General features: G+C 41.0%; 1 protein-coding gene across 1 annotated transcript in view; it reads right to left on the bottom strand.

Moving 5' to 3' along the window:
- Positions 1-24993, bottom strand: part of col6a4a (collagen, type VI, alpha 4a) — a 144253-nt gene that overhangs the window by 45389 nt on the left and 73871 nt on the right. The window contains exons 18-26 of the mRNA XM_034173480.1: positions 17966-18031; positions 17760-17813; positions 16378-16413; positions 15946-16008; positions 14830-14892; positions 7631-7693; positions 1648-1710; positions 1520-1570; positions 1178-1213 (exon numbers count right to left, since the gene is read on the bottom strand). Coding sequence (XP_034029371.1) covers positions 1178-1213; positions 1520-1570; positions 1648-1710; positions 7631-7693; positions 14830-14892; positions 15946-16008; positions 16378-16413; positions 17760-17813; positions 17966-18031 — 495 coding nt within the window. The remainder of the gene's footprint in view (positions 1-1177; positions 1214-1519; positions 1571-1647; positions 1711-7630; positions 7694-14829; positions 14893-15945; positions 16009-16377; positions 16414-17759; positions 17814-17965; positions 18032-24993) is intronic.

Here is a 24993-nt window from a genome sequence, read left to right on the forward strand (position 1 = left end):
ACAGGTGCTGACCACTATGGGCATCCTGGCATCAGGGGCATTCCAGCAGGAGCTGGCCGATCGATCAGGAGTGTGCCAGTCAACCTTGAGTCGAGCCGTGCCAGCTGTGTGGAACACAATCATCCGAATGTCATCCAGGTACATCACATTCCAACATTAAAGTGCAATTTGCAACAAGAGCCGGTTTCTCAAATGTAATCAGAGCTGTTGACTGCACACATTTTGCTATAAAGGTGCCATCACATGATGAAATTGTTTTTGCTAATAGGAAGCATTTTCATTCCATCAATTTTCAAATCATATATGAAGCGTAAATGTGCATCAGACTGGAGGCTGCATGGTGCACCATGGATGGCTGCTTGGTGGTCAAATAATTTATTTGTGTAATTGTTCCTAACGAAAACCAGCATGGGCACATTTGACGTGCACATTCAAATATGTTTTTGTTATTATTATTATCAATGTGTTTTCTTTTTCTTGAAGGTGGAACTAGAGTGACAGAGCTTCTTAACAAGCTCCCAACTGTTTTCAGTATTTATCAATAAAAGAGTGTGTAATGTTAATGTTAATGTCTTCTGTTAATGTTAATGTCTTCTGTGACAAGACCCTGAAAGCAACCAGGGATGCTCTAATACTGACAGGATGAGGTGTTTCAGCTCAACGAGTTGCCACCCACTGCGTGATATGTGGACTGAGCTGAAATGTTGGGCGGTGATGGTTTTGAAAGTAGAGGAGACATTTCTTCAATATGGTTTGCCATATTCAACTGGATTATAGAGAATTCAAAGTATGATGTTCTTCCAAACCTGCACCATGATGTGTCTAATCTCCTGAAACACTCACTGAACACTACTGTGAGCGTGCACAGGTTGTGAGCAACTGATATTTAAGAGTCAGGTCAGATCTTCAAGCATCAGATCTGTGTCCAAAGGGCAAATCCAGGAGGTTTTTAAAACAGTTTGTGGTGGATGTAGGATTTGATATCAGGGCTGTGAGAAACCAATGGAAGGACTCTGCTGTTTATGAGCAGCATCCAGTTGGTCTTTGTGATCCTTTGGATGGACTCATGATATGGTTCTGTCAGTTTAAAAGCGTTTTTAGAACGTTTGGTTCCTCTGAAGTTTCCACTGCATGTGCACTGGGGTGATCTGGGAACGGACACTGAACTTGAACTCACCATTAAGCCAGGATAACCAGGAAAGCCGGGATCACCCTGCACAGATAAGAATTATTGATCAGGTAAACATGTTGTCCTCGTGACATTTTCTTAGGTCAGTATCTTATGGATCGAGCTGACATGACAATAAATAGCAGAACCACCAATCTTTGTTCTCATTTTTATGGTTTTCTTTATTTGCAGAATTATTTGCAAAATTTGTTTTTCAGCAGACCTTCAAAGAACGTTGGGTCTGACCTCAAACACAAACTTAGCAGATGCAGACATAAGTCATGATAATGAAACAGATTCTTATGAACCTCTGTGAAAATGTTGGACTTAAACCACAAAGGCTGGTTGTACCTTGGCACCTGGTGGCCCTGGAGGTCCGTAACCGTCCCTGCCATCCTGACCCTGGAACAGAGCAGAAACTGAGATACAGACCCACCATATAGATTAGAAACCCAAACACTGCACTGTGCAGCTCCTACCGGCAGGCCTCTAGGTCCTTGTGGTCCTGGTCCACCTTTGGTACCTGGATCTCCAGGTTGGCCCTAAATTCCAGAAAATATAACAAATATTAAATTTAGCTTGCATGGATAAAACGCTGAACATCGTCTTTAACAGTGGGCCAGAATGAACCTTGTGAAACAGAATTTTATTTATTTGTTTTTTTAATTCTAATCCTTAACCCGAATCCCAAATTCTCAATTCAATTTATTTATACAGCACCAAATCACAAGTGAAGTCACCCCAAAGGGCTGCACAAGAGTATGGTCTAACCCTACCCACGCCTCGGGCAATCACATTGGCAACAGAGGTCAGGGAAATCTCCCTCAGGCATTTTTTGACTGTAGGAAGAAACCTCAAGTAGACTAGAATCAGCTAGGGTGACCATCAGCTTTCGCCATAGTACCAAAAACAAATGCAGCAAAGAACTGTCAAACATGCAGAGACAGAAATGCTGCAGGTTAGTAACAATATATATTAGAGTTGGGACGACTAATAAAAATCATTAGTCAACTAGTCAGGTACCATTAGTTATCGACTAACCAGTGACTAAATTTGACATTGAAGCACATATAAGCACAAAATCACAAATACAAAAAACAATATTCGCATGAAAACAATACCTGCATTAATTTACTAGGCCTTGACAATCTCACCTGTCAAGGTTCACACACTTTATTCACTGAGTGAAGTTTGCAGTGGCAGCTCCAGCAGGTCTGTTCTTTAAAGGGTTAAAAAACTTAATAAATGGCTTTTGACTAGTCAACTAATAAAAAATCGTCGACTAGTCGGATGTTAGCTAGTAGCGAGTAGCTGTCCCATCCCTTGTATATATAAACTACTGCAGTGCCTGTAGAACGTTTCTATTCCTAGATTTTTCATGGACGGTCGTATGAGGCTGTATTTCACAATCCACTGGAATGTGATACGTGATACGGACCAGTTGTCATGGTAATGGTCTGATAATGGAAATCAGAGTGCAAGAGTGGATGTAGCGTTGAGCCATAGTGTACTGTATAGTATATAGTGTAGTGTGTGTGTGTGTATATATATATATATATATATACACACACATACGAGGTCTATTAGAAAAGTATCCGACCTTATTATTTTTTCAAAAACCATATGGATTTGAATCACGTGTGATTACATCAGACATGCTTGAACCCTTGTGGGCATGCAAGAGTTTTTTCATGCCTGTCGGTTACGTCATTCGCCTGTGGGCAGTCTTTGAGTGAGGAGTGGCCCACCCTCTCGTCGTTTTTTTCATTGTTTAGGAATGGCTCAGAGACTGCTGCTTTGTTTGATCAAAATTTTTTCAAAACTGTAAGGCACAACTGAGTGGACACCATTTGATAAATTCAGCTGGTTTTCGGTAAAAATTTTAACGGCTGATGAGAGATTTTGGTCTGTAAGTGTCGCTTTAAGGACGGCCCACGGCGCCTGACGGCGATCTGTGCTCCGAGGCGTCGTCGTCTTGCTGTTTCAAGCTGAAAACTTCCACATTTCAGGCTCTGTTCACCCAGGTCGTCGTCAGAGAACAGAGAAGTTTCAGAAGAAGTCGGCATGCGGGCAGAGTCGCATGTCGGGCCGGATCCGACCGTGGGGGGTCGCGACAGGAAAAACACCTCCGTTGGAAAACTTAATGGGCAAGTTGGAACATGCCCAAGCTGTTAAACAATTTCTCAGTTACTAACTTGTTGAAAGCCATCAAAAGCCGCCTGAATTTTACAAATGGTTTTCAACACGGAGGTGTTTTTCCTGTCGCGGCGCAGACGGATTTGGTCGTCGTCACGGAACCGACTTGGCGAATCTGCCCGCACGTTCTTTCATTACAAAATCTCCTTTAACAGTGGAATGTCCGCATAAACTCCTCATGCCGACTTCTTCTGAAACTTCTCTGTTCTCTGACGACGACCTGGGTGAACAGAGCCTTAAATTAGGATGTTTTCAGCTCGAAACAGCCAGACGGACGCCACCTCCAACCGCGCCGCACCAATCCGCTTTGTGAGCTGTCCTTAAAGCGAAAGAAACTCCACAACCTCTCATCAGCCATTAAACTTTTCACCAAAAACCAGCAGAATTTCTCGAATAGTGTCCACTCGGATATCCCTCACAGGCCCGGAAAAAATTTTGATAAAGCAATGCACGCCGTCTCCAGCAACGTCTCAGACAAAGGATTTCAGCCGAGAGGGCTGGACCAGTGCTCACTCAAAGCCTGCCCACAGGTGGATGACGTCACCGACACGCGTGAAAAAACTCACGCATGCGCACGAGGGTTCAAGCATGTCTGGTGTAATCGCACGTGATTCATATCCATATAGTTTTTTTTTTATAAAACTGCCGGTTAGTTTTCTAATAAACCTTGTATATATATATATATATATAATAATCTGAATGGTTTCCACCTGTCTGTTGCCCAGCTTCTGGCAAAATTTGATGCAGTCGTGCTGCTCCAGTTGTTCCGCCATTTCCTTGCAAAGGACGAGAGACTCCACCCATCCTCACACAAAGGCTGCTTACAAGCAAATGATGCAACCGACAGGCGTGAAAAAAAAATCACGCATGCGCACGAAGGTTCAAGGTTGGCTCATGCAAGCACACGTGATTCAAATCCATCAGGTTTTTGAAAAAATAAAAAGGTTGGATACTTTTCTAACAGACCCCATATATATATATATATATATATATATATATATATATATATATATATATATATATATATATATATATATATATATATATACACACACACGCACATAAAAATTGTATTTATGTATAAAAGCATGATAGAGATGCTCTTAAAAACTGAATTCCCACCTTTAGGTATTTTAAGAAAGATCACTCACTCACTTACTCACTCACTCATCTTCAACTGCTTATTCCAATTAAGGGTTGCAGGGGGCTGGAGCCTATCCCAGCAGTTATATGGCGTTAGGTGGGTTCACCCTGGACAGGACACCAGTTTGTCACAGGGGCACATACAGAAAAACACATTTATACTTACAATTTAAAGTTTCCAATCCACCTATTCTGCCTAACACTAAAGGAGATGGTCACTTTTTTAAAAGCCAGCCTCATACCATATTCACCCATCAGAGTGTCCAAAGTGTTCCACGTGAAATTCTGCCTGAAGAGGGGGTGGGCCGATGCATGAGCACAGCGAATATTATGTTCATCAGAATGCCCATTTCGATAAAATGTCAGATTTCATCACAAATAAAAAATAAATCAAATAACGCACCTGTTTGTGTCCATTCCTGTCCTTTTCTCATTCATTATATATGTTCCTTGTAATTAAATTAAATTTTATCTTCAAAGGGGGTGGGGGCTGATGTTTGGCCCTGGGCCCTCTGATGGACGAATACGGTATTAAACTCTTACTAATCAGGTTTTTGACTAACCTTTGACATCTGTGCCATATGACAGAAATTCTCTTCAAAAAATTGGAAATATAAAGGGGGTTAGAACTCCAACTTCAAATGTTTTTTTTTTCTGAACTGTTGGGCATATTGAATTTTGTGGTGTATTTCTGGTAAATTTATTAAATGATCAGAAGGTCTATTTACTGCATGTTGCATCACATGAAGCAAACTGAGTGGGATGTTAGAACATCAGTAATAAGTTTTAACCACTGTAAAAATAAAAAATGTCACATTTTGTCGCTATTTTAAGCGAATGTAGATTTTTGTTTCCTCAACTAATTTTTCAAAAATGGATTACTTTCAAACAAAATAATGATCAAATATTAGTAAAGCAGCCAGATGATTGTTTCCTAAAAATGTTGGGAAAAAATAAATTTATTCTTTAATGAACTTCTCAGGAACCATGTACATAGAGTCTTTTGCAACCCCACATTTGAAAGATAATCTTTTACTATGTGTAGTAGGGTGGTTGTCAGAGATCATAAGAACCTTATGACATCATTATGATGTGGGAAAATTTTACTTAATTTTAAAAAAAAATGACATTTTTCAGCCCAATTTTTCAGCCTGAAGGAAGTGATATAGCTCAAAGTTGCAGCCACCCAGTTGAAAAGAGAATCATTTGAGCCTTTAGAAAATCACTTTGAATTTGTTTCTTCCTCTTTGCTTCTTGGAGTAAATCATGATTAAATGTGGGTGTTTTTTTTCCTGGGAGCATTTATTTTCTGGCCAAAAATTTTCAATAAGCCCCCTGAGCTTATTAAAAAAACAAACATAATACCATAGGGGTTTTTATCGACTTACAGAAAGCATTCTATACCATAGATCATACCTTATGATTGGATAAATTATGGAATTATGGCATCAGAGGATTAGCTCATGATTGGATAGCTAGTTATTTGTACAATAGGTATCAATGTGTTCACACTGATGCGATAAATAGAGGTGCACTTGTGGGGTGCCCCAGGGCCCGGTCCTTGGGCCTTTGTTGTTTCTTTTATATGTTAATGACATATGTTTAGTTTCTAAGTTTGTGAGCTGCATTTTATTTGTTGATGACACGACTGTGTTTTGTAGTGGGGATCATTTGGGACAGGTTCTGGACATGATGAAGAGGGAACTACAGAGGTTTAAAGAATACGCCTGCAGACCCAGTGCTCCCGGACACTCTGAACGCCTTTTATGCACGTTTTGAGGCGTTCAACACCACCACCCCCTCCCGAGTCCCTCCCTCCCCCAAAGACCCCCCAGTCAGCAACATCACCACAGCTGAGGTGAGGAACATGCTGCAGAGGATCAACCCCCAATAAAAGTGAGTCTGATGTTGAAACTGAACTTGTAAACGTAACTAAATTTCTTGGGGTCTTTATTGATGATGAACTAAGTTGGAAAACACGTTATGTTAAATCTAAAATGTCAAAAGTCATTGCTGTTTTGTATAAAGTACAGGACATTCTCCCCAATACTCATTAGTTACCTTATATCTTTCATTACTTGTTCCATACATGACCTACTGTATTGAAGTTTGGGGAACCACCTACAAAATTAATACAAATCCTATATTTTTACTTCAAAAGAAAGCTATAAGAATTATTAGCAAGAAAACTTATCGTGAGCCAACTAATCCATTGTTTGTCTGTTAGCATATTTTAAAATTTTGGGACTTGATTGATTATAACATAATACAAATTATGTTTAAAGTAAAAATTACACTTCTGCCACAACACGTCCAGGACCTATTTAGAATGAGGGACTCCAGTTACAGTTTACGAGGAACATTATTATTTCAGAAATCAAAGATTCACACTACCATGAAAAGTCACTGTGTTTCTGTTAAAGGTGTAAATATTCGGAATTTGTGCCCGGATAACATAAAATCACTCTGTAATTTGGTTGGCTTTAAAAGGCTCTATAAAAATGATCTGATTAGTTGCTGTGGTGTGATGAATTAGGTTAATTGATTTTGTTTTGTTTTTGGTGCGCTGCTGTTTGCATGTTTGTGTTTTTGAAATTTTAGTTCAGGGATTAATTTATACTTTGTATTAATTATCATGGGTATATGGATGGATGGGTATATGTATAATTTTATATTATACATATAATATAAAATTATATGTATAATCCGCTTCCCAGATAAAGCGGAAGAAAATGGATGGATGGGTATATGTATAATTTTATATACATATGTATAATTTTTATGTTTTGTTTAAAGGGGTGGGCCTTTACAAGCTTTTACTTATGCAAAAGTGTTGTATTTGTATTACTGTTTAGTGGTGTAAACTGGATATCGACTTTAGTTTTTTTAGCGTTCTCATTGAATGTTCTAATCCTTCATGAATGAGTTTTATTTACACAAAGCTAAAAAGTAAGTACTTTCAAGTTAAACTCAGTTTTTCTGAAAAGATGAAGAAGTGAGACGGCAAAAATTACAATCAAAAATTTTTTTTTAAAGATTTAACATTTCATGCCTTAAACTGCATAACTGAAAGGAGGTCAGTTTTACAACCCTTGAAGTTTTGTAACTGATGATGTCACACACCTTCTGTCCAGGAGAACCTCCACGTCCAGGTAATCCTGGATTTCCAACAGGTCCAGGTCCACCCTGCAGGAACAGCAGGAAACCAAAAACTGTCACTGAGCTCACAACCCAGTGTGTGTGTGCATGCGTGAGTGTACACTGCATCCAGAAAGTATTCACGGTGCTTCACTTTTTCCACATTTTGTTATGTTACAGCCTTATTCCAAAATGGATTAAATTAATTTTTCCCCCTCAAAATTATACACACAATAACCCATAATGACAACATGAAAAAACTTTTTTCTTTTTTTTTTCTTTTTTTCAAACTTAGAAAAGAAAAAAGAAATGACACGTACATAAGTATTCACAGCCTTTGCCATGAACCTCAAATTGAGCTCACGTGCCTCCTGTTTCCACTGATCATCCTTGAGATGTTTCTACAGCTTAATTGGAGTCCACCTGGGGTAAATTCAGTTGATTGGACATGATTTGGAAAGACACACACCTGTCTACATATAAGGTCTCACAGTTGACAATCAGAGCACAAACCAAGCATGAAGTCAAATGAATTGTCTGTAGACTTCAGACAGGATTGTCTCCAGGCACAAATCTGGGGGAAGGGTACAGAAACATTTCTGCTGCTTTGAAGGTCTCAATGAGCACAGTGGCCTCCATTATCTGTAAATGGAAGAAGTTCAGATCCACCAGGACTCTTCCTAGAGCTGGCCGCCCGTCTAAACTGAGGGATCAGGGGAGAAGGACCCCAATCAGCCAGGGAGGTGAGCAAGAACCTGATGGTCACTCTGTCAGAGCTCCAGCATTCCTCTGTGGAGAGAGGAGAACCTTCCAGAAGGACAACCATCTCTGCAGCAATCCACCATTCAGGCCTGTATGGTAGATTGGCCAAACTGAAGCCACTCCTTAGTAAAAGGCTCATGGCAGCCCACCTGGAGTTTGACAAAAGGCAGCTGAAGGACTCTCAGACCAGGAGAAATAAAACTGTCTGGTCTTATGAGCAGTGTTGTGAAAGTAACTTTGACAAGTTACTTTTTTAGTTACTTCATTAGCAGCTTTATGCAATTACTTTATTAGAATCTGCCAATAACTTGCAACTAATAAGTAATATAACTAATAAGGTAACTAGTAATCTAACTTGGTTACTCTTAATCAATCAATCAATCAATCAATTTTTTTATATAGCGCCAAATCACAACAAACAGTTGCCCCAAGGCGCTTTATATTGTAAGGCAAGGCCATACAATAATTATGTAAAACCCCAACGGTCAAAACGACCCCCTGTGAGCAAGCACTTGGCTACAGTGGGAAGGAAAAACTCCCTTTTAACAGGAAGAAACCTCCAGCAGAACCAGGCTCAGGGAGGGGCAGTCTTCTGCTGGGACTGGTTGGGGCTGAGTATTAAATCTTAAAAATAACCAAGTTAGATTATGAGTTACTTTATTAATTACATTCAGCAGCTGCTAATGAAGTAACTGTATAAAGTAAAATATAACTATAAAAAGTAACTAAAGTAACTTTTCAAAGTTACTTTGCCAACACTGCTGATGAGACAAAGACTGAACTCTTTGGCGTCATGTTTGGAGGAAACCAGGCACCATCCCTACAGTGAAGCATGGTGGTGGCAGCATCATGCTGTGGGGATGTTTGTCAGCAGCAGGAACTGGGAGACTAGTCAGGATTGAGGGAAAGATGAATGCAGCAATGTACAGAGACATCCTGGATGTATCTGTGTGTCTGTCTGTGTCTGTGTCTCTGTGTGTGTGTATGTGTCTGTGTCTCTCTGTGTGTGTGTGTGTGTGTGTGTGTGTGTGTCTCTCTGTGTGTCTGCGTGTGGGGGTGTCTCTGTTTGTGTCTCTCTGTGTGTGGGGTGTCTCTGTGTGTGTGTGTGTGTGTGTGTTTGTGTCTCTTTGTGTGTCTGCGTGTGGGGGTGTCTCTGTGTGTGTGTGTATGTGTCTGTGTCTCTGTGTGCGTGTATGTGTCTGTGTCTCTGTGTGCGTGTGTCTCTGTGTGTCTGTCTGTGTCTCTGTGTGTGTGTGTCTCTGTGTGTCTATGTGTGTCTTTGTGTATGTGTCTGTTTGTCTGTCTGTGTGTGTCTGTGTCTCTGTGTCTATGTGTCCGTGTCTCTGTGTGTGTGTGTGTCTCTGTGTGTGTGTTTGTGTCTCTGTGTGTCTATGTGTGTCTGTGTGTATGTGTCTGTCTGTCTGTGTGTGTCTGTGTCTCTGTGTGTGTGTGTCTCTGTGTCAATCAATTTTATTTATATAGCGCCAAATCACAACATACAGTCGCCCCAAGGCGCATTATATTGTAAGGCAAAAGCCATACAATAATTACAGAAAAACCCCAACGGTAAAAACGACCCCCTGTGAGCAAGCACTTGGCGACAGTGGGAAGGAAAAACTCCCTTTCAACAGGAAGAAACCTCCAGCAGAACCAGGCTCAGGGAGGGGCAGTCTTCTGCTGGGACTGGTTGGGGCTGAGGGAGAGAACCAGGAAAAAGACATGCTGTGGAGGGGAGCAGAGATCGATCACTAATGATTAAATACAGAGTGGTGCATACAGAGCAAAAAGAGAAAGAAACACTCAGTGCATCATGGGAACCCCCCAGCAGTCTAAGTCTATAGCAGCATAACTAAGGGATGGTTCAGGGTCACCTGATCCAGCCCTAACTATAAGCTTTAGCAAAAAGGAAAGTTTTAAGCCTAATCTTAAAAGTAGAGAGGGTGTCTGTCTCCCTGATCCGAATTGGGAGCTGGTTCCACAGGAGAGGAGCCTGAAAGCTGAAGGCTCTGCCTCCCATTCTACTCTTACAAACCCTAGGAACTACAAGTAAGCCTGCAGTCTGAGAGCGAAGCGCTCTATTGGGGTGATATGGTACTATGAGGTCCCTAAGATAAGATGGGACCTGATTATTCAAAACCTTATAAGTAAGAAGAAGAATTTTAAATTCTATTCTAGAATTAACAGGAAGCCAATGAAGAGAGGCCAATATGGGTGAAATATGCTCTCTCCTTCTAGTCCCCATCAGTACTCTAGCTGCAGCATTTTGAATTAACTGAAGGCTTTTTAGGGAACTTTTAGGACAACCTGATAATGAATTACAATAGTCCAGCCTAGAGGAAATAAATGCATGAATTAGTTTTTCAGCATCACTCTGAGACAAGACCTTTCTAATTTTAGAGATATTGCACAAATGCAAAAAAGCAGTCCTACATATTTGTTTAATATGCGCTTTGAATGACATATCCTGATCAAAAATGACTCCAAGATTTCTCACAGTATTACTAGAGTTCAGGGTAAGGATCTGGTTAGACACCATGTTTGTAAGATTTGTGGGGCCAAGTACAATAACTTCAGTTTTATCTGAATTTAAAAGCAGGAAATTAGAGGTCATCCATGTCTTTATGTCTGTAAGACAATCCTGCAGTTTAACTACTTGGTGTGTGTCCTCTGGCTTCATGGATAGATAAAGCTGGGTATCATCTGCGTAACAATGAAAATTTATGCAATGCTTTCTAATAATACTGCCTAAGGGAAGCTTGTATAACGTGAATAAAATCGGTCCTAGCACAGAACCTTGTGGAACTCCATAATTAACTTTAGTCTGTGAAGAAGACTCCCCATTTACATGAACAAATTGTAATCTAGTAGATAAATATGATTCAAACCACTGCAGCGCAGTGCCTTTAATACCTATGGCATGCTCTAATCTCTGTAATAAAATTTTATGGTCAACAGTATCAAAAGCAGCACTGAGGTCTAACAGAACAAGCACAGAGATGAGTCCACTGTCTGAGGCCATAAGAAGATCATTTGTAACCTTCACTAATGCTGTTTCTGTACTATGATGAATTCTAAAACCTGACTGAAACTCTTCAAATAGACCATTCCTCTGCAGATGATCAGTTAGCTGTTTTACAACTACCCTTTCAAGAATTTTTGAGAGAAAAGGAAGGTTGGAGATTGGTCTATAATTAGCTAAGATAGCTGGGTCAAGTGATGGCTTTTTAAGTAATGGTTTAATTACTGCCACCTTAAAAGCCTGTGGTATATAGCCAACTAATAAAGATAGATTGATCATATTTAAGATCGAAGCATTAATTAATGGTAGGGCTTCCTTGAGCAGCCTGGTAGGAATGGGGTCTAATAGACATGTTGATGATTTGGAGGGAGTAACTAATGAAAATAACTCAGACAGAACAATCGGAGAGAAAGAGTCTAACCAAATACCAGCATTACTGAAAGCAGCCAAAGATAACGATATGTCTTTGGGATGGTTATGAGTAATTTTTTCTCTAATAGTTAAAATTTTATTAGCAAAGAAAGTCATGAAGTCATTACTAGTTAAAGTTAAAGGAATACTCGGCTCAATAGAGCTCTGACTCTTTGTCAGCCTGGCTACAGTGCTGAAAAGAAACCTGGGGTTGTTCTTATTTTCTTCAATTAGTGATGAGTAGTAAGATGTCCTAGCTTTACAGAGGGCTTTTTTATAGAGCAACAGACTCTTTTTCCAGGCTAAGTGACGATCTTCTAAATTAGTGAGACGCCATTTCCTCTCCAACTTACGGGTTATCTGCTTTAAGCTGCGAGTTTGTGAGTTATACCACGGAGTCAGGCACTTCTGATTTAAGGCTCTCTTTTTCAGAGGAGTTACAGCATCCAAAGTTGTGCTCAATGAGGATGTAAAACTACTGACGAGATACTCTATCTCACTCACAGAGTTTAGGTAGCTACTGTGCACTGTGTTGGTATATGGCATTGGAGAACATAAAGAAGGAATCATATCCTTAAACCTAGTTACAGCGCTTTCCGAAAGACTTCTACTGTAATGAAACTTATTCCCCACTGCTGGGTAGTCCATTAAAGTAAATGTAAATATTATTAAGAAATGATCAGACAGAAGGGGGTATGATTAAAGTGGTGGGTGGACTCATTTACATTTTGAGCGAAGCCAACTGAGTCTAATAATAGATTAAATGCAGTGTTGAGGCTGTCATTCTCAGCATCTATGTGGATGTTAAAATCGCCCACTATAATTAGCTTATCTGAGCTAAGCACTAAGTCAGACAAAAGGTCTGAAAATTCACAGAGGGAATGGGGTAATGAGGGGATGGCAGGGGGAGAGAAGCTGCAGAGAGGTGTGTAAGACTACAACTCTGCTTCCTGGTCCCAACCCTGGATAGTCACGGTTTGGAGGATTTAAGAAAATTGGCCAGATTTCTAGAAATGAGCGCTGCTCCATCCAAAGTGGGATGGATGCCGTCTCTCCTAACAAGACCAGGTTTTCCCCAGAAGCTTTGCCAATTATCTATGAAGCCCACCTCATTTTTTGGACACCACTCAGACAGCCAACAATTCAAGGAGAACATGCGGCTAAACATGTCACTCCCGGTCCGATTGGGGAGGGGCCCAGAGAAAACTACAGAGTCCGACATTGTTTTGGCAAAGTTACACACCGATTTAATGTTAATTTTAGTGACCTCCGATTGGCGTAACCGGGTGTCATTACTGCCGACGTGAATTACAATCTTACCAAATTGTGTGTGTGTGTCTATGTGTCTCTGTGTGTGTCTGAGTGTCTCTGTGTATGTGCCTGTGTGTATCTGTGTCTCTCTGTGTGTGTGTGTGTGTCTGTCTCTCTGTGTGTGTCTGTCTCTCTGTGTGTGTCTGTCTCTCTGTGTGTGTGTGTGCGTCTCTGTGTGTGTGTGTGTCTCTGTGTGTGTGTGTGGCTCTGTGGGTGTGTGTGTTTGTGTCTCTGTGTGTGTCTGAGTGTCTCTGTGTGTGTGTGTGTGTGTGTCTGAGTGTCTCTGTGTATGTGCTTGTGTGTATCTGTGCGTGTCTGAGTGTATCTGTCTCTGTGTGTGTGTATCTGTCTCTGTGTGTGTGTCTGTGTCTCTGTGTATGTGCCTGTGTGTGTGTGTATCTGTGTGTGTCTGTGTGTGTGTGTGTCTGAGTGTCTCTGTGTGTGTCTGTGTGTCTCTGAATGTGTCTGTGTCTGAGTGTCTCTGTCTGAGTGTCTCTGTGTCTCTCTCTGTGTGTGTGTGTCTGAGTGTCTCTGTGTGTGTCTGTGTCTGTCTCTCTGTGTGTGTGTGTGTCTGAGTGTCTCTGTGTGTGTCTGTGTCTGAGTGTGTCTGAGTGTCTCTGTGTGTGTCTGAGTGTCTCTGTGTGTGTGTGTCTCTGCCTGTGTGTTTTTGTCTCTGCACCATAATGTCTAACGCGGTGCACTCAGATGGGACTAAACTAACTGATAAACTGTGTTATTAGTTGTGTGACTGCAGCTCGTCGTGTCAAATTGATCCCGTCAGAATCGTGCTTTAGTCATGTGTTACTGACAACACGGAGTTCTTAGGATGTGGAATATCTGAGGGACTTTCTTTGCATATATTTGCTGACTGATGAGAGGAACGTGATCTTCTGGGATCTGTTATCTCAGTGGACCTGAACCATGTGAGGTCCATATTTGCAGCATAAGTACTTCATAAGTTGGGGGAGGAGTTTATGAAGTCATGAGGTCATTGGACAGATTTCAGTGATCCTCCTGATAAGTTTGCAGAAGAAAGAAGGTCAAAGTCTTTGTGGAGACTCAGATGAGGCGTACTCTTTACACTGAGAGGGAACATCACTTACGACACTACGGCGCCTCAACGATCAAAGCTGCTCCGCTAAGGTATGGATCCGGATTCCTGAGTACTGCCACCTACTGGACAAACGTCAGACTTTCAGCTCCAACACGGTCGTACTGTGGTTGTCATGACCAGTGCTGCCTGCAGGGGGCAGGAACAGGATTTAACTCCTGCTTTGTTTTTGAGCTCAGAGTTGGTTTGTTGGAGTTGGTGACGTTTGATGAGCGTCATGCACCGCTTATAAATAAGCATGTGGGCGGGGCCACAGCTATAAATCGCACAGACGTAGAGATGGTAAAAACTGAAATCACAACCTGTGATTTTTAAACGTTTTTTTTTTTCTTCAGCTGCATTTTCTGAGCTTCTGTCAACGTCAAACAACTTTTACCAACTGAAGGTTTTCAGCTGAAAATGAACCCGGATCTGTTCCAGACCTCAGTGACGGTCAGCATTTCCCACAGTCAGATATCAAACCCACAACCTCTCTCAACGCACAGGTTTCACAGTCGCAGGCTGGTCTGAGGTCAGCGTGGTTTGTGGTGCGTTTGTGGCAAGTAGGAAATAATAAAGTGACAAACTTACCTGAATCCCAGGAAGACCAGAAATCCCTTTGGGTCCAGGGACACCTCTGCCCCCCCTGGAACCCTGTGGAAACAACAAGAACCGGTTTAGGAGCAAAGCTGTACAGGGAACAACACCTTATGGTGGGGTCAAAGGTCAGAACGACATAGAGACTTTGAGACCAGCAGGTCATTTCAGCTGAGTGATCTGATTGGTTAAACACTCCACATGTTGTTCATCAGTGTGCTTGTCTTGATGTCGTTTGGTTCTGGTTTGTGTGATACATGTGGGTTTGTGATGTGTTCAGAATCAACAAATCAGCATGAATGAAAAGATCTTGGAGAGCACACAGTAAATTTTGCTGAGTAAAATTAACTCTGCCAAGATAACATTTGGTCCCAGTCTAAATAGAGTAAAATATACTCTATTATAGAGTGAAATCAGCTCTGCTGGTTTCTCAGACCCAACGGTCCACCCTGCCTCCACTGTGTATGCGTCATTTACGACCAGAACAGCTCGTCTCAGACATTCTCTTCACCCAGATAAATTAAATGGATTAGTGTGATTATTAACCATCAGATGACAAAGTAAAACCTCTTAAATCATTCTAAAGTCAGTTTTAAGCAGAAACGAGGCGATAATCGGTGATGCTTTGAAATGACGGACATGCAGTGAACGCATCAGCTTGCAGCCCATGCTGCTGTGGTGCGCTTAATTTAAGTTTTAATGCCACAATAGCTTCTAGTAATATTAAAAGTAACAACAGACCCAAACAATGAGACCACACTTTCGTCTTTGAACATTCTGCCCCTGTTGGAAGCGCTTGTTTACTACAGAGCTCCCAGCACAGAGGCACCATGAGAGCAGCCATAAAGCCAACTCTGTATCAATCACAACCCTCCGGTCAGGCGAAGGTCTTGAAAAATAAAGTCATGCTGACTTATGGTTTTGATTTATAAATAACATTAATACCGATAGAATAACTCCATTAATGTCAATTCTGTCATTTGCACAAAGTTAAAATATAACATATATCTTTTAATGTTGAATAATGCACTAATTCTGAGGTTTTGTAACAAACACAGACAGTTTGAGAACCACTGCTTTTAACCAAACCTGGGCGGTGTCGACACTCACCTGTGGACCAGAAGGACCTGGATCTCCTTTGGCTCCTGCAGATCCTGGTCCTCCAGCTGGACCCTGCAGACAAATACAATAAGTTTAAAAAAAAAAACCCAGCATCATCAGCACAGGCATCAAACGAGCGGCCTCAGAGGGCTGATACACACCACCACATACAACAAGAAAGAAGGAAATTGTGAACTCAGGTGTCGGCAGCCCAAATGATCATTAAAAATAAATAAATACCTGTAGATAAAATACTAACATAAACATTGAGTAAACAATTTCAGCATCATGACCCTGGATAAATTTAAATGTAATAAATGATTCATTTCCAGACTGTTTTTTCTTTTCTTTTTTTTTCCTCCCTGACCTCAGACTGAAGAGGTCAAACTGCCGACAGAAAGAGGAGGAGAAACCTGGTTTGGGTTTGATTTAGGTTCTTACCTTCACACCAGGTGGACCTGGACTTCCTTTAGGACCCTAAACACCACAAAACAGCAGATATACAGAATGAATGAGTTACTTCATGACTGCAGTACTAAAACACTAATACACAGCTCAGCTGCCACAAACGAGAAAAGACTGTACGCTTCAAACACTCTGACGTTACTTCAAACTGGCATCACTCTGTAATAATATGATCAAAATTCACTTTTACTGGAAACAATTTAGGATTTTCAGTCAGTTAAAATACAGGAACTCAGTTTCCCAGCATGCCGCTCAGCACCGCCATGGTACATATGCTGGTGGTGGCGTCATGCAGCTGAACAAACACAGACAACCTTCAACTGTGGGTGAGAGGGCAAAAAAAACAAACAAAAAAACCCTGTAAAACTAGAAAGAAAATGACGGACGAATCAGTCAGCAGAGATCCTGTTGGGAAAAAGTCCAACTTAGTCGTGACAAATTTCACATGAGAGTTTTGCTGGGTCTGCTGTGTGCGTCGTCACTACCAACGCTCGTCACAGTCACAACCTTTGACTCTGATTTGCCAAATAAGTGGGCGGACTCACTTTTTTTTTTTACTGCCTCATTCAATCAACTTTTCCATTTTGAAAGTTGGAAATACTAAATTCCCAGGTTCCACTGAATGCAGCGGGATGTTTGAACACTGAGAATGCGCACGAGCGCTTTCTCCGTATCATCTGCTAGATCTCACGGATCAAATCAGTCCCCCAAGAAATGTGCGATGCAAAGATTTCAACTAACATATCTCTATATATCGACATATAGAGATAGGTCCATCCATCTGTCTCCATGTTCCTAGTGGGTTTGTCAAACTCGAGCAGCACTAAAATGAGCAGGAAGTTCGTGATATCGTTCAGAAATGAGGATGCAGCAGCCGCGCGCTCGGTCAGCTCTCAGAACTGAACCCAAGTCGATCCTGATTAGAACCTGGCTGGAGACCGTTTGGGGCGACCAGCAGCTGTGAGCCTGTTTGTCCAAGTAGAACTGGACTTGCATCAGGAAGGACAGCTGGTGTAAAATTCATGCCAAATCCCAACACAGACATTTCCCCCAAATCTTTGTTTGTGGGTCATAAAAAAAAAACAACATAAATAAATAAAGTCACTCGATTTCAACACAAAGTAGATTTTTTTCAATTCTGTAAAAAGCTGAAAGCGACGACGCCTTCAGTTACGTGACAATGCATGAAAACTAGCTTATGGAAACTGAGTGGCGGGTCACACTGACGCCCGCCGCATTCGGTGTAACAGATCATCTGGTTCCCGCGGCCGTTATTGTGGCTTCGCTGACTGGACTTTTTATGAGCGTGTTGCACTGGTAAACTTTGAAAGGAAAGAAAACGGAGCTAAAAACCTCACCGGGTTTCCGTTGACGCCGCTCTCACCGGGCAGACCGTCCTGTCCAGGTGCACCCTGTGGGCGTGTCACAGACCATCAACACAACAAATAACATTTTACACTCAGCAAATTCAGGCACCAACACTTTGTCCACGTGGGTCCAGTTTGCGTTTGTCAACTTGAGTTGAAGCCTTTGGACCAGGATTGGTGCTGTGGATGTTTCTTACCGGTAAACCTGGATTTCCCACGTCTCCTTTGGGTCCTGGGACGGTGCTGTCGACGCCCAGCTCGCCCTGTCACCAAACACAGAGTCCGTCTTTAAAGCTGTGACTCAGTCAAAACCGGTCTGAGCTGGTTTTCGGCTTTAATGATGATGGCAGGATTCAGACAACATAATGATCATCACGGGGGACGTTCCGGTTTCACCTCATCCAAGTGTTCCAAGAAAAAAGGATCTGAGTGAAATCTGGTTGATTTTAAGTCCAAATGTTTTTGTTCTCTGATTTGTGTCACATTATTTACAGAGTTTCAAAAATATGAACCAGAGTTTTAATCAGAAGCAAAATCAACATAAACTGGTATAAAGAAATGAAAAGTCAAACGGGAATTCATCCCCAAAGCAAGAATGGGTTTCGGAATCTTCAAAATAAAAGTTTAGTTTGCGAAAAATGGATCTTCTTCATAACTGATCGTCATTAGTGTTGAACACTTGAGTTAAAATCAGAGAGTCAACGTTCAGATGAAAGCCGACGTTCTGAGTGTTTTCTTGATAAATAGCTTCAGTGATTATGAAGCCAATTGATTGGTTCTCTGTCGATGTCCTCATCATTCATTGATCAACTCTTTCAGCTGTATGTGGAAAAATAGTTTGGTGTCATTTTTTTCTTTAAACACAGAAGATCAACACAGAGAATTTTCTGACCGAAGACACAAAAAACAATGAAATACTACAGAGAAGATAAAAACTAAAAACACCTCAGGATACGTTTTGTGGCGCTCACACAGATGTTTGGTCATTTAGATTATTTTCTATTGATTAATCTATCGATTAAATTTTTTGATTAATCTATTGATTTTTTTTTTTTTTTTTGCTTTATCTATTATTTTTAGTCTTTGATTCTAACAACAAATTAAATTTGAAAAACCTGTCATTTATAAAGTCCACCAAGGACGTAATAAAGTCATTGACGTTTATTTATTAGTCTGTCTGTCTGACGAAATTTTCACCACGGATACATATTGGGCCATGGAAGACTAAATTTTGGAAATGATCTGAATCCGGATTCAGATTCTGGTTCAAAATTTCACTTTATATAGGCTTTGAAGGATTACTTCAAAAGTAGTTTGTGGATTTCACCAAATTTGTACCACAGATAGACATTCAGATATGGAAGACTCCACTGAATTTTGGAGGTGATCTGGATATGGATTGGCGGATGTCAGAAATCTCATATTGCTCTTGCATTACAATATTTTATTCAGTTATCTTCTCTTTAAAACAGAATATACACTGCTGGACATTATTACGCAACAACAAGAAGTCCAGTCTTAACTGGAAATATGTTTTTTAAAGTGCAGTAAAAAAGTCTCTCCAAAATAAAATTAATGTAAGAACTTGTTTCATTCAAGTAAATGGAATGTAGAGATGTGTATTGTTAAGATTTTAATGGTACTACTACAATGGTTAATGGATTGCTTATCAGTCCAGTACTTTACAGGTATTCTTATCAGTACTGTGGTTTTGAGAAAGGGTACTCTCCCACACCACAGTGGGAGAGTACCCACTGAAAGATGACATCACTGAGATTAGATGAAATAAGGATTCGTAGTATTCATTATGAGCACGGACTTCATTCCTCAAACACAAATCAATAAAATAACCCATTTTCTATGTTTCTTTTTTTCAGGTCAGAAAACATGGATTTATCTCGACTGTCAGTTTCAAATTTTCTGTCAGTTTCACCTTTTTTAAAAATTTAATTTGAGGGCTTTTTTTTATCTGCATACAGCGCATCTTATGTGTGGGCATGTCACACACTGGCTGTGGACTTTGGGGGCAGAATGAGAGAGAGAAAGAACTCTTTTCACAAGAACAGATTGTCAGATATTATTGATACACTAAGCGTTAGCAGTTTAACCCCTGGGCCCGTTTAACACGGAGGTTCAGTTCAATCAATCATCAATCAATCAATTTTTTTTATATAGCGCCAAATCACAACAAACAGTTGCCCCAAGGCGCTTTATATTGTAAGGCAAGGCCATACAATAATTATGTAAAACCCCAACGGTCAAAACGACCCCCTGTGAGCAAGCACTTGGCGGACAGTGGGAAGGAAAAACTCCCTTTTAACAGGAAGAAACCTCCAGCAGAACCAGGCTCAGGGAGGGGCAGTCTTCTGCTGGGACTGGTTGGGGCTGAGGGAGAGAACCAGGAAAAAGACATGCTGTGGAGGGGAGCAGAGATCGATCACTAATGATTAAATGCAGAGTGGTGCATACAGAGCAAAAAGAGAAAGAAACAGTGCATCATGGGAACCCCCCAGCAGTCTACGTCTATAGCAGCATAACTAAGGGATGGTTCAGGGTCACCTGATCCAGCCCTAACTATAAGCTTTAGCAAAAAGGAAAGTTTTAAGCCTAATCTTAAAAGTAGAGAGGGTGTCTGTCTCCCTGATTGGAATTGGGAGCTGGTTCCACAGGAGAGGAGCCTGAAAGCTGAAGGCTCTGCCTCCCATTCTACTCTTACAAACCCTAGGAACTACAAGTAAGCCTGCAGTCTGAGAGCGAAGCGCTCTATTGGGGTGATATGGTACTATGAGGTCCCTAAGATAAGATGGGACCTGATTATTCAAAACCTTATAAGTAAGAAGAAGAATTTTAAATTCTATTCTAGAATTAACAGGAAGCCAATGAAGAGAGGCCAATATGGGTGAGATATGCTCTCTCCTTCTAGTCCCCGTCAGTACTCTAGCTGCAGCATTTTGAATTACTGAAGGCTTTTTAGGGAACTTTTAGGACAACCTGATAATAATGAATTACAATAGTCAAGCCTAGAGGAAATAAATGCATGAATTAGTTTTTCAGCATCACTCTGAGACAAGACCTTTCTGATTTTAGAGATATTGCATAAATGCAAAAAAGCAGTCCTACATATTTGTTTAATATGCGCTTTGAATGACATATCCTGATCAAAAATGACTCCAAGATTTCTCACAGTATTACTAGAGGTCAGGGTAATGCCATCCAGAGTAAGGATCTGGTTAGACACCATGTTTCTAAGATTTGTGGGGCCAAGTACAATAACTTCAGTTTTATCTGAGTTTAAAAGCAGGAAATTAGAGGTCATCCATGTCTTTATGTCTGTAAGACAATCCTGCAGTTTAGCTAATTGGTGTGTGTCCTCTGGCTTCATGGATAGATAAAGCTGGGTATCATCTGTGTAACAATGAAATTTAAGCAATACCGTCTAATAATACTGCCTAAGGGAAGCATGTATAAAGTGAATAAAATTGGTCCTAGCACAGAACCTTGTGGAACTCCATAATTAACTTTAGTCTGTGAAGAAGATTCCCCATTTACATGAACAAATTGTAATCTATTAGACAAATATGATTCAAACCACCGCAGCGCAGTGCCTTTAATACCTATGGCATGCTCTAATCTCTGTAATCAAATTTTATGGTCAACAGTATCAAAAGCAGCACTGAGGTCTAACAGAACAAGCACAGAGTTGAGTCCACTGTCCGAGGCCATAAGAAGATCATTTGTAACCTTCACTAATGCTGTTTCTGTACTATGATGAATTCTAAAACCTGACTGAAACTCTTCAAATAGACCATTCCTCTGCAGATGATCAGTTAGCTGTTTTACAACTACCCTTTCAAGAATTTTTGAGAGAAAAGGAAGGTTGGAGATTGGCCTATAATTAGCTAAGATAGCTGGGTCAAGTGATGGCTTTTTAAGTAATGGTTTAATTACTGCCACCTTAAAAGCCTGTGGTACATAGCCAACTAACAAAGAGAGATTGATCATATTTAAGATCGAAGCATTAAATAATGGTAGGGCTTCCTTGAGCAGCCTGGTAGGAATGGGGTCTAATAAACATGTTGATGGTTTGGATGAAGTAACTAATGAAAATAACTCAGACAGAACAATCTGAGAGAAAGAGTCTAACCAAATACCGGCATCACTGAAAGCAGTCAAAGATATCGATATATTAGTGAGACGCCATTTCCTCTCCAACTTACGGGTTATCTGCTTTAAGCTACGAGTTTGTGAGTTATACCACGGAGTCAGACACTTCTGATTTAAAGCTCTCTTTTTCAGAGGAGCTACAGCATCCAAAGTTGTCTTCAATGAGGATGTAAAACTATTGACGAGATACTCTATCTCCCTTACAGAGTTTAGGTAGCTACTCTGCACTGTGTTGGTATATGGCATTAGAGAACATAAAGAAGGAATCATATCCTTAAACCTAGTTTACAGCGCTTTCTGAAAGACTTCTAGTGTAATGAAACTTATTCCCCACTGCTGGGTAGTCCATCAGAGTAAATGTAAATGTTATTAAGAAATGATCAGACAGAAGGGAGTTTTCAGGGAATACTGTTAAGTCTTCTATTTCCATACCATAAGTCAGAACAAGATCTAAGATATGATTAAAGTGGTGGGTGGACTCATTTACTTTTTGAGCAAAGCCAATAGAGTCTAATAATAGATTAAATGCAGTGTTGAGGCTGTCATTCTCAGCATCTGTGTGGATGTTAAAATCGCCCACTATAATTATCTTATCTGAGCTAAGTACTAAGTCAGACAAAAGGTCTGAAAATTCACAGAGAAACTCACAGAAACGACCAGGTGGACGATAGATAATAACAAATAAAACTGGTTTTTTGGGACTTCCAATTTGGATGGACAAGACTAAGAGACAAGCTTTCAAATGAATTAAAGTTCTGTCTGGGTTTTTGATTAATTAATAAGCTGGAATGGAAGATTGCTGCTAATCCTCCGCCCCGGCCCGTGCTACGAGCATTCTGACAGTTAGTGTGACTCGGGGGTGTTGACTCATTTAAACTAACATATTCATCCTGCTGTAACCAGGTTTCTGTTAGGCAGAATAAATCAATATGTTGATCAATTATTATATAATTTACTAACAGGGACTTAGAAGAGAGAGACCTAATGTTTAATAGACCACATTTAACTGTTTTAGTCTGTGGTGCAGTTGAAGGTGCTATATTATTTTTTCTTTTTGAATTTTTATGCTTAAATAGATTTTTGCTGGTTATTGGTAGTCTGGGAGCAGGCACCGTCTCTACGGGGATGGGGTAATGAGGGGATGGCAGGGGGAGAGAAGCTGCAGAGAGGTGTGTAAGACTACAACTCTGCTTCCTGGTCCCAACCCTGGATAGTCACGGTTTGGAGGATTTAAGAAAATTGGCCAGATTTCTAGAAATGAGAGCTGCTCCATCCAAAGTGGGATGGATGCCGTCTCTCCTAACAAGACCAGGTTTTCCCCAGAAGCTTTGCCAATTATCTATGAAGCCCACCTCATTTTTTGGACACCACTCAGACAGCCAGCAATTCAAGGAGAACATGCGGCTAAACATGTCACTCCTTCATAGCAGAAGTGAGGGCTGTTATGAAGAGGATGAAGAATGGAAAGGCAGTTGATCCAGATGACATTCCAGTGGAGGCATGGAAATGTCTAGGAGAGATGGCAGTAGAGTTTCTAACCAGATTGTTTAATAAAATCTTGGAAAGTGAGAGGATGCCTGAGGAGTGGAGACGAAGTTTGCTGGTTCCTATTTTCAAGAACAATGGTGATGCGTAGAGCTGCAGTAACTACAGAGGCATAAAGTTGATCAGCCACAGCATGAAGTTATGGGAAAGAGTAGTAGAAGCTAGGCTTAGAAAACAGGTGAAGATCTGTGAGCAGCAATATGGTTTCATGCCAAGAAAGAGCACTACAGATGCAATGTTTGCTCTGAGAATACTGTTGAAGAACTACAGAGAAGGCCAGAAAGAATTACATTGTGTGTTTGTGGACTTAGAAAAAGCTTATGATAGGGTGCCAAGAGAAGAGCTGTGGTATTGTATGAAGTCTGGAGTGGCAGAGAAGTATGTTAGGGTAGTGCAGGACATGTACAAGAATAGTGTGACAGCGGTGAGATGCACAGTCAGAATGACAGACTCATTCAAGGTGGAGGTGGGATTACACCAAGGATCAGCTCTGAGTCCTTTCTTGTTTGCAGTGGTGATGGACAGGTTGACGGATGAGATCAGACAGGAGTCCCCATGGACTATAATGTTTGCAGATGACATTGTGATCTGTAGTGAGAGTAGAGAGCAAGTTGAGTCTAGTCTGGAGAGGTAGAGATATGCTTTGGAGAGAAGGGGAATGAAAGTCAGTAGGAGCAAGACTGAGTCCATGTGTGTGAATGAGAGGGAGCCCAGTGGACTAGTGCAGTTACAAGGAGTAGAAGTGGTGAAAGTAGATGAGTTTAAATATTTGGTGTCAACTGTTCAAAGTAATGGAGAGTGTGATAGAGAGGTGAAGAAGAGAGTGCAGGCAGGGTGGAGTGGGTGGAGAAAGGTGGCAGGAGTGATTTGTGACCAAAGAATATCAGCAAGAGTGAAGGAGAAAGTTTACAGACAGTAGTGAGACCAGCTATGTTGTATGGTTTAGAGACGGTGGCACTAACAAAAAGACAGGAGGCAGAGCTGGAGATGGCAGAGCTGAAGACGTTGAAATTCTCTTTGGGAGTGACAAGAATGAACAAGATTAGGAATGGACATTGAGGGACAGCTCAGGTGGGACGGTTTGGAGACAAAGTCAGAAAGGCGAGATTGAGATGGTTTGAACATGTGCAGAGGAGGGACCCAGGGTATATAGGGAGAAGGATGCTGAGGATGGAGCCACCAGGCAGGAGGAGAAGAGGGAGACCAAAGAGGAGGTTTATGGATGTGCTGAGGGAGGACATAAGGGGAACAGCCGAAAGACAAAGAAGAAGTTGTTCTTCATAAAGAAAAAACTGATTCTCTGGTTGCTGCTTCGCTCCATCACGAGTATAAAACAAATATCTGTGGACTGTAACATTTTTAACAGCAACACACACACACACACCACACACACCCACACACACACACACACACACACAACACACACAACCACACACACACACACACACACACTAACAGAGACAGACACACACACACACACAAACAGAGACAGAAACACACACACACAAACAGAGAC

The sequence above is a fragment of the Thalassophryne amazonica genome, chromosome 7 (genome assembly GCF_902500255.1).
Source record: "Thalassophryne amazonica chromosome 7, fThaAma1.1, whole genome shotgun sequence".
Classification (NCBI taxonomy): Eukaryota; Metazoa; Chordata; class Actinopteri; order Batrachoidiformes; family Batrachoididae; genus Thalassophryne; species Thalassophryne amazonica.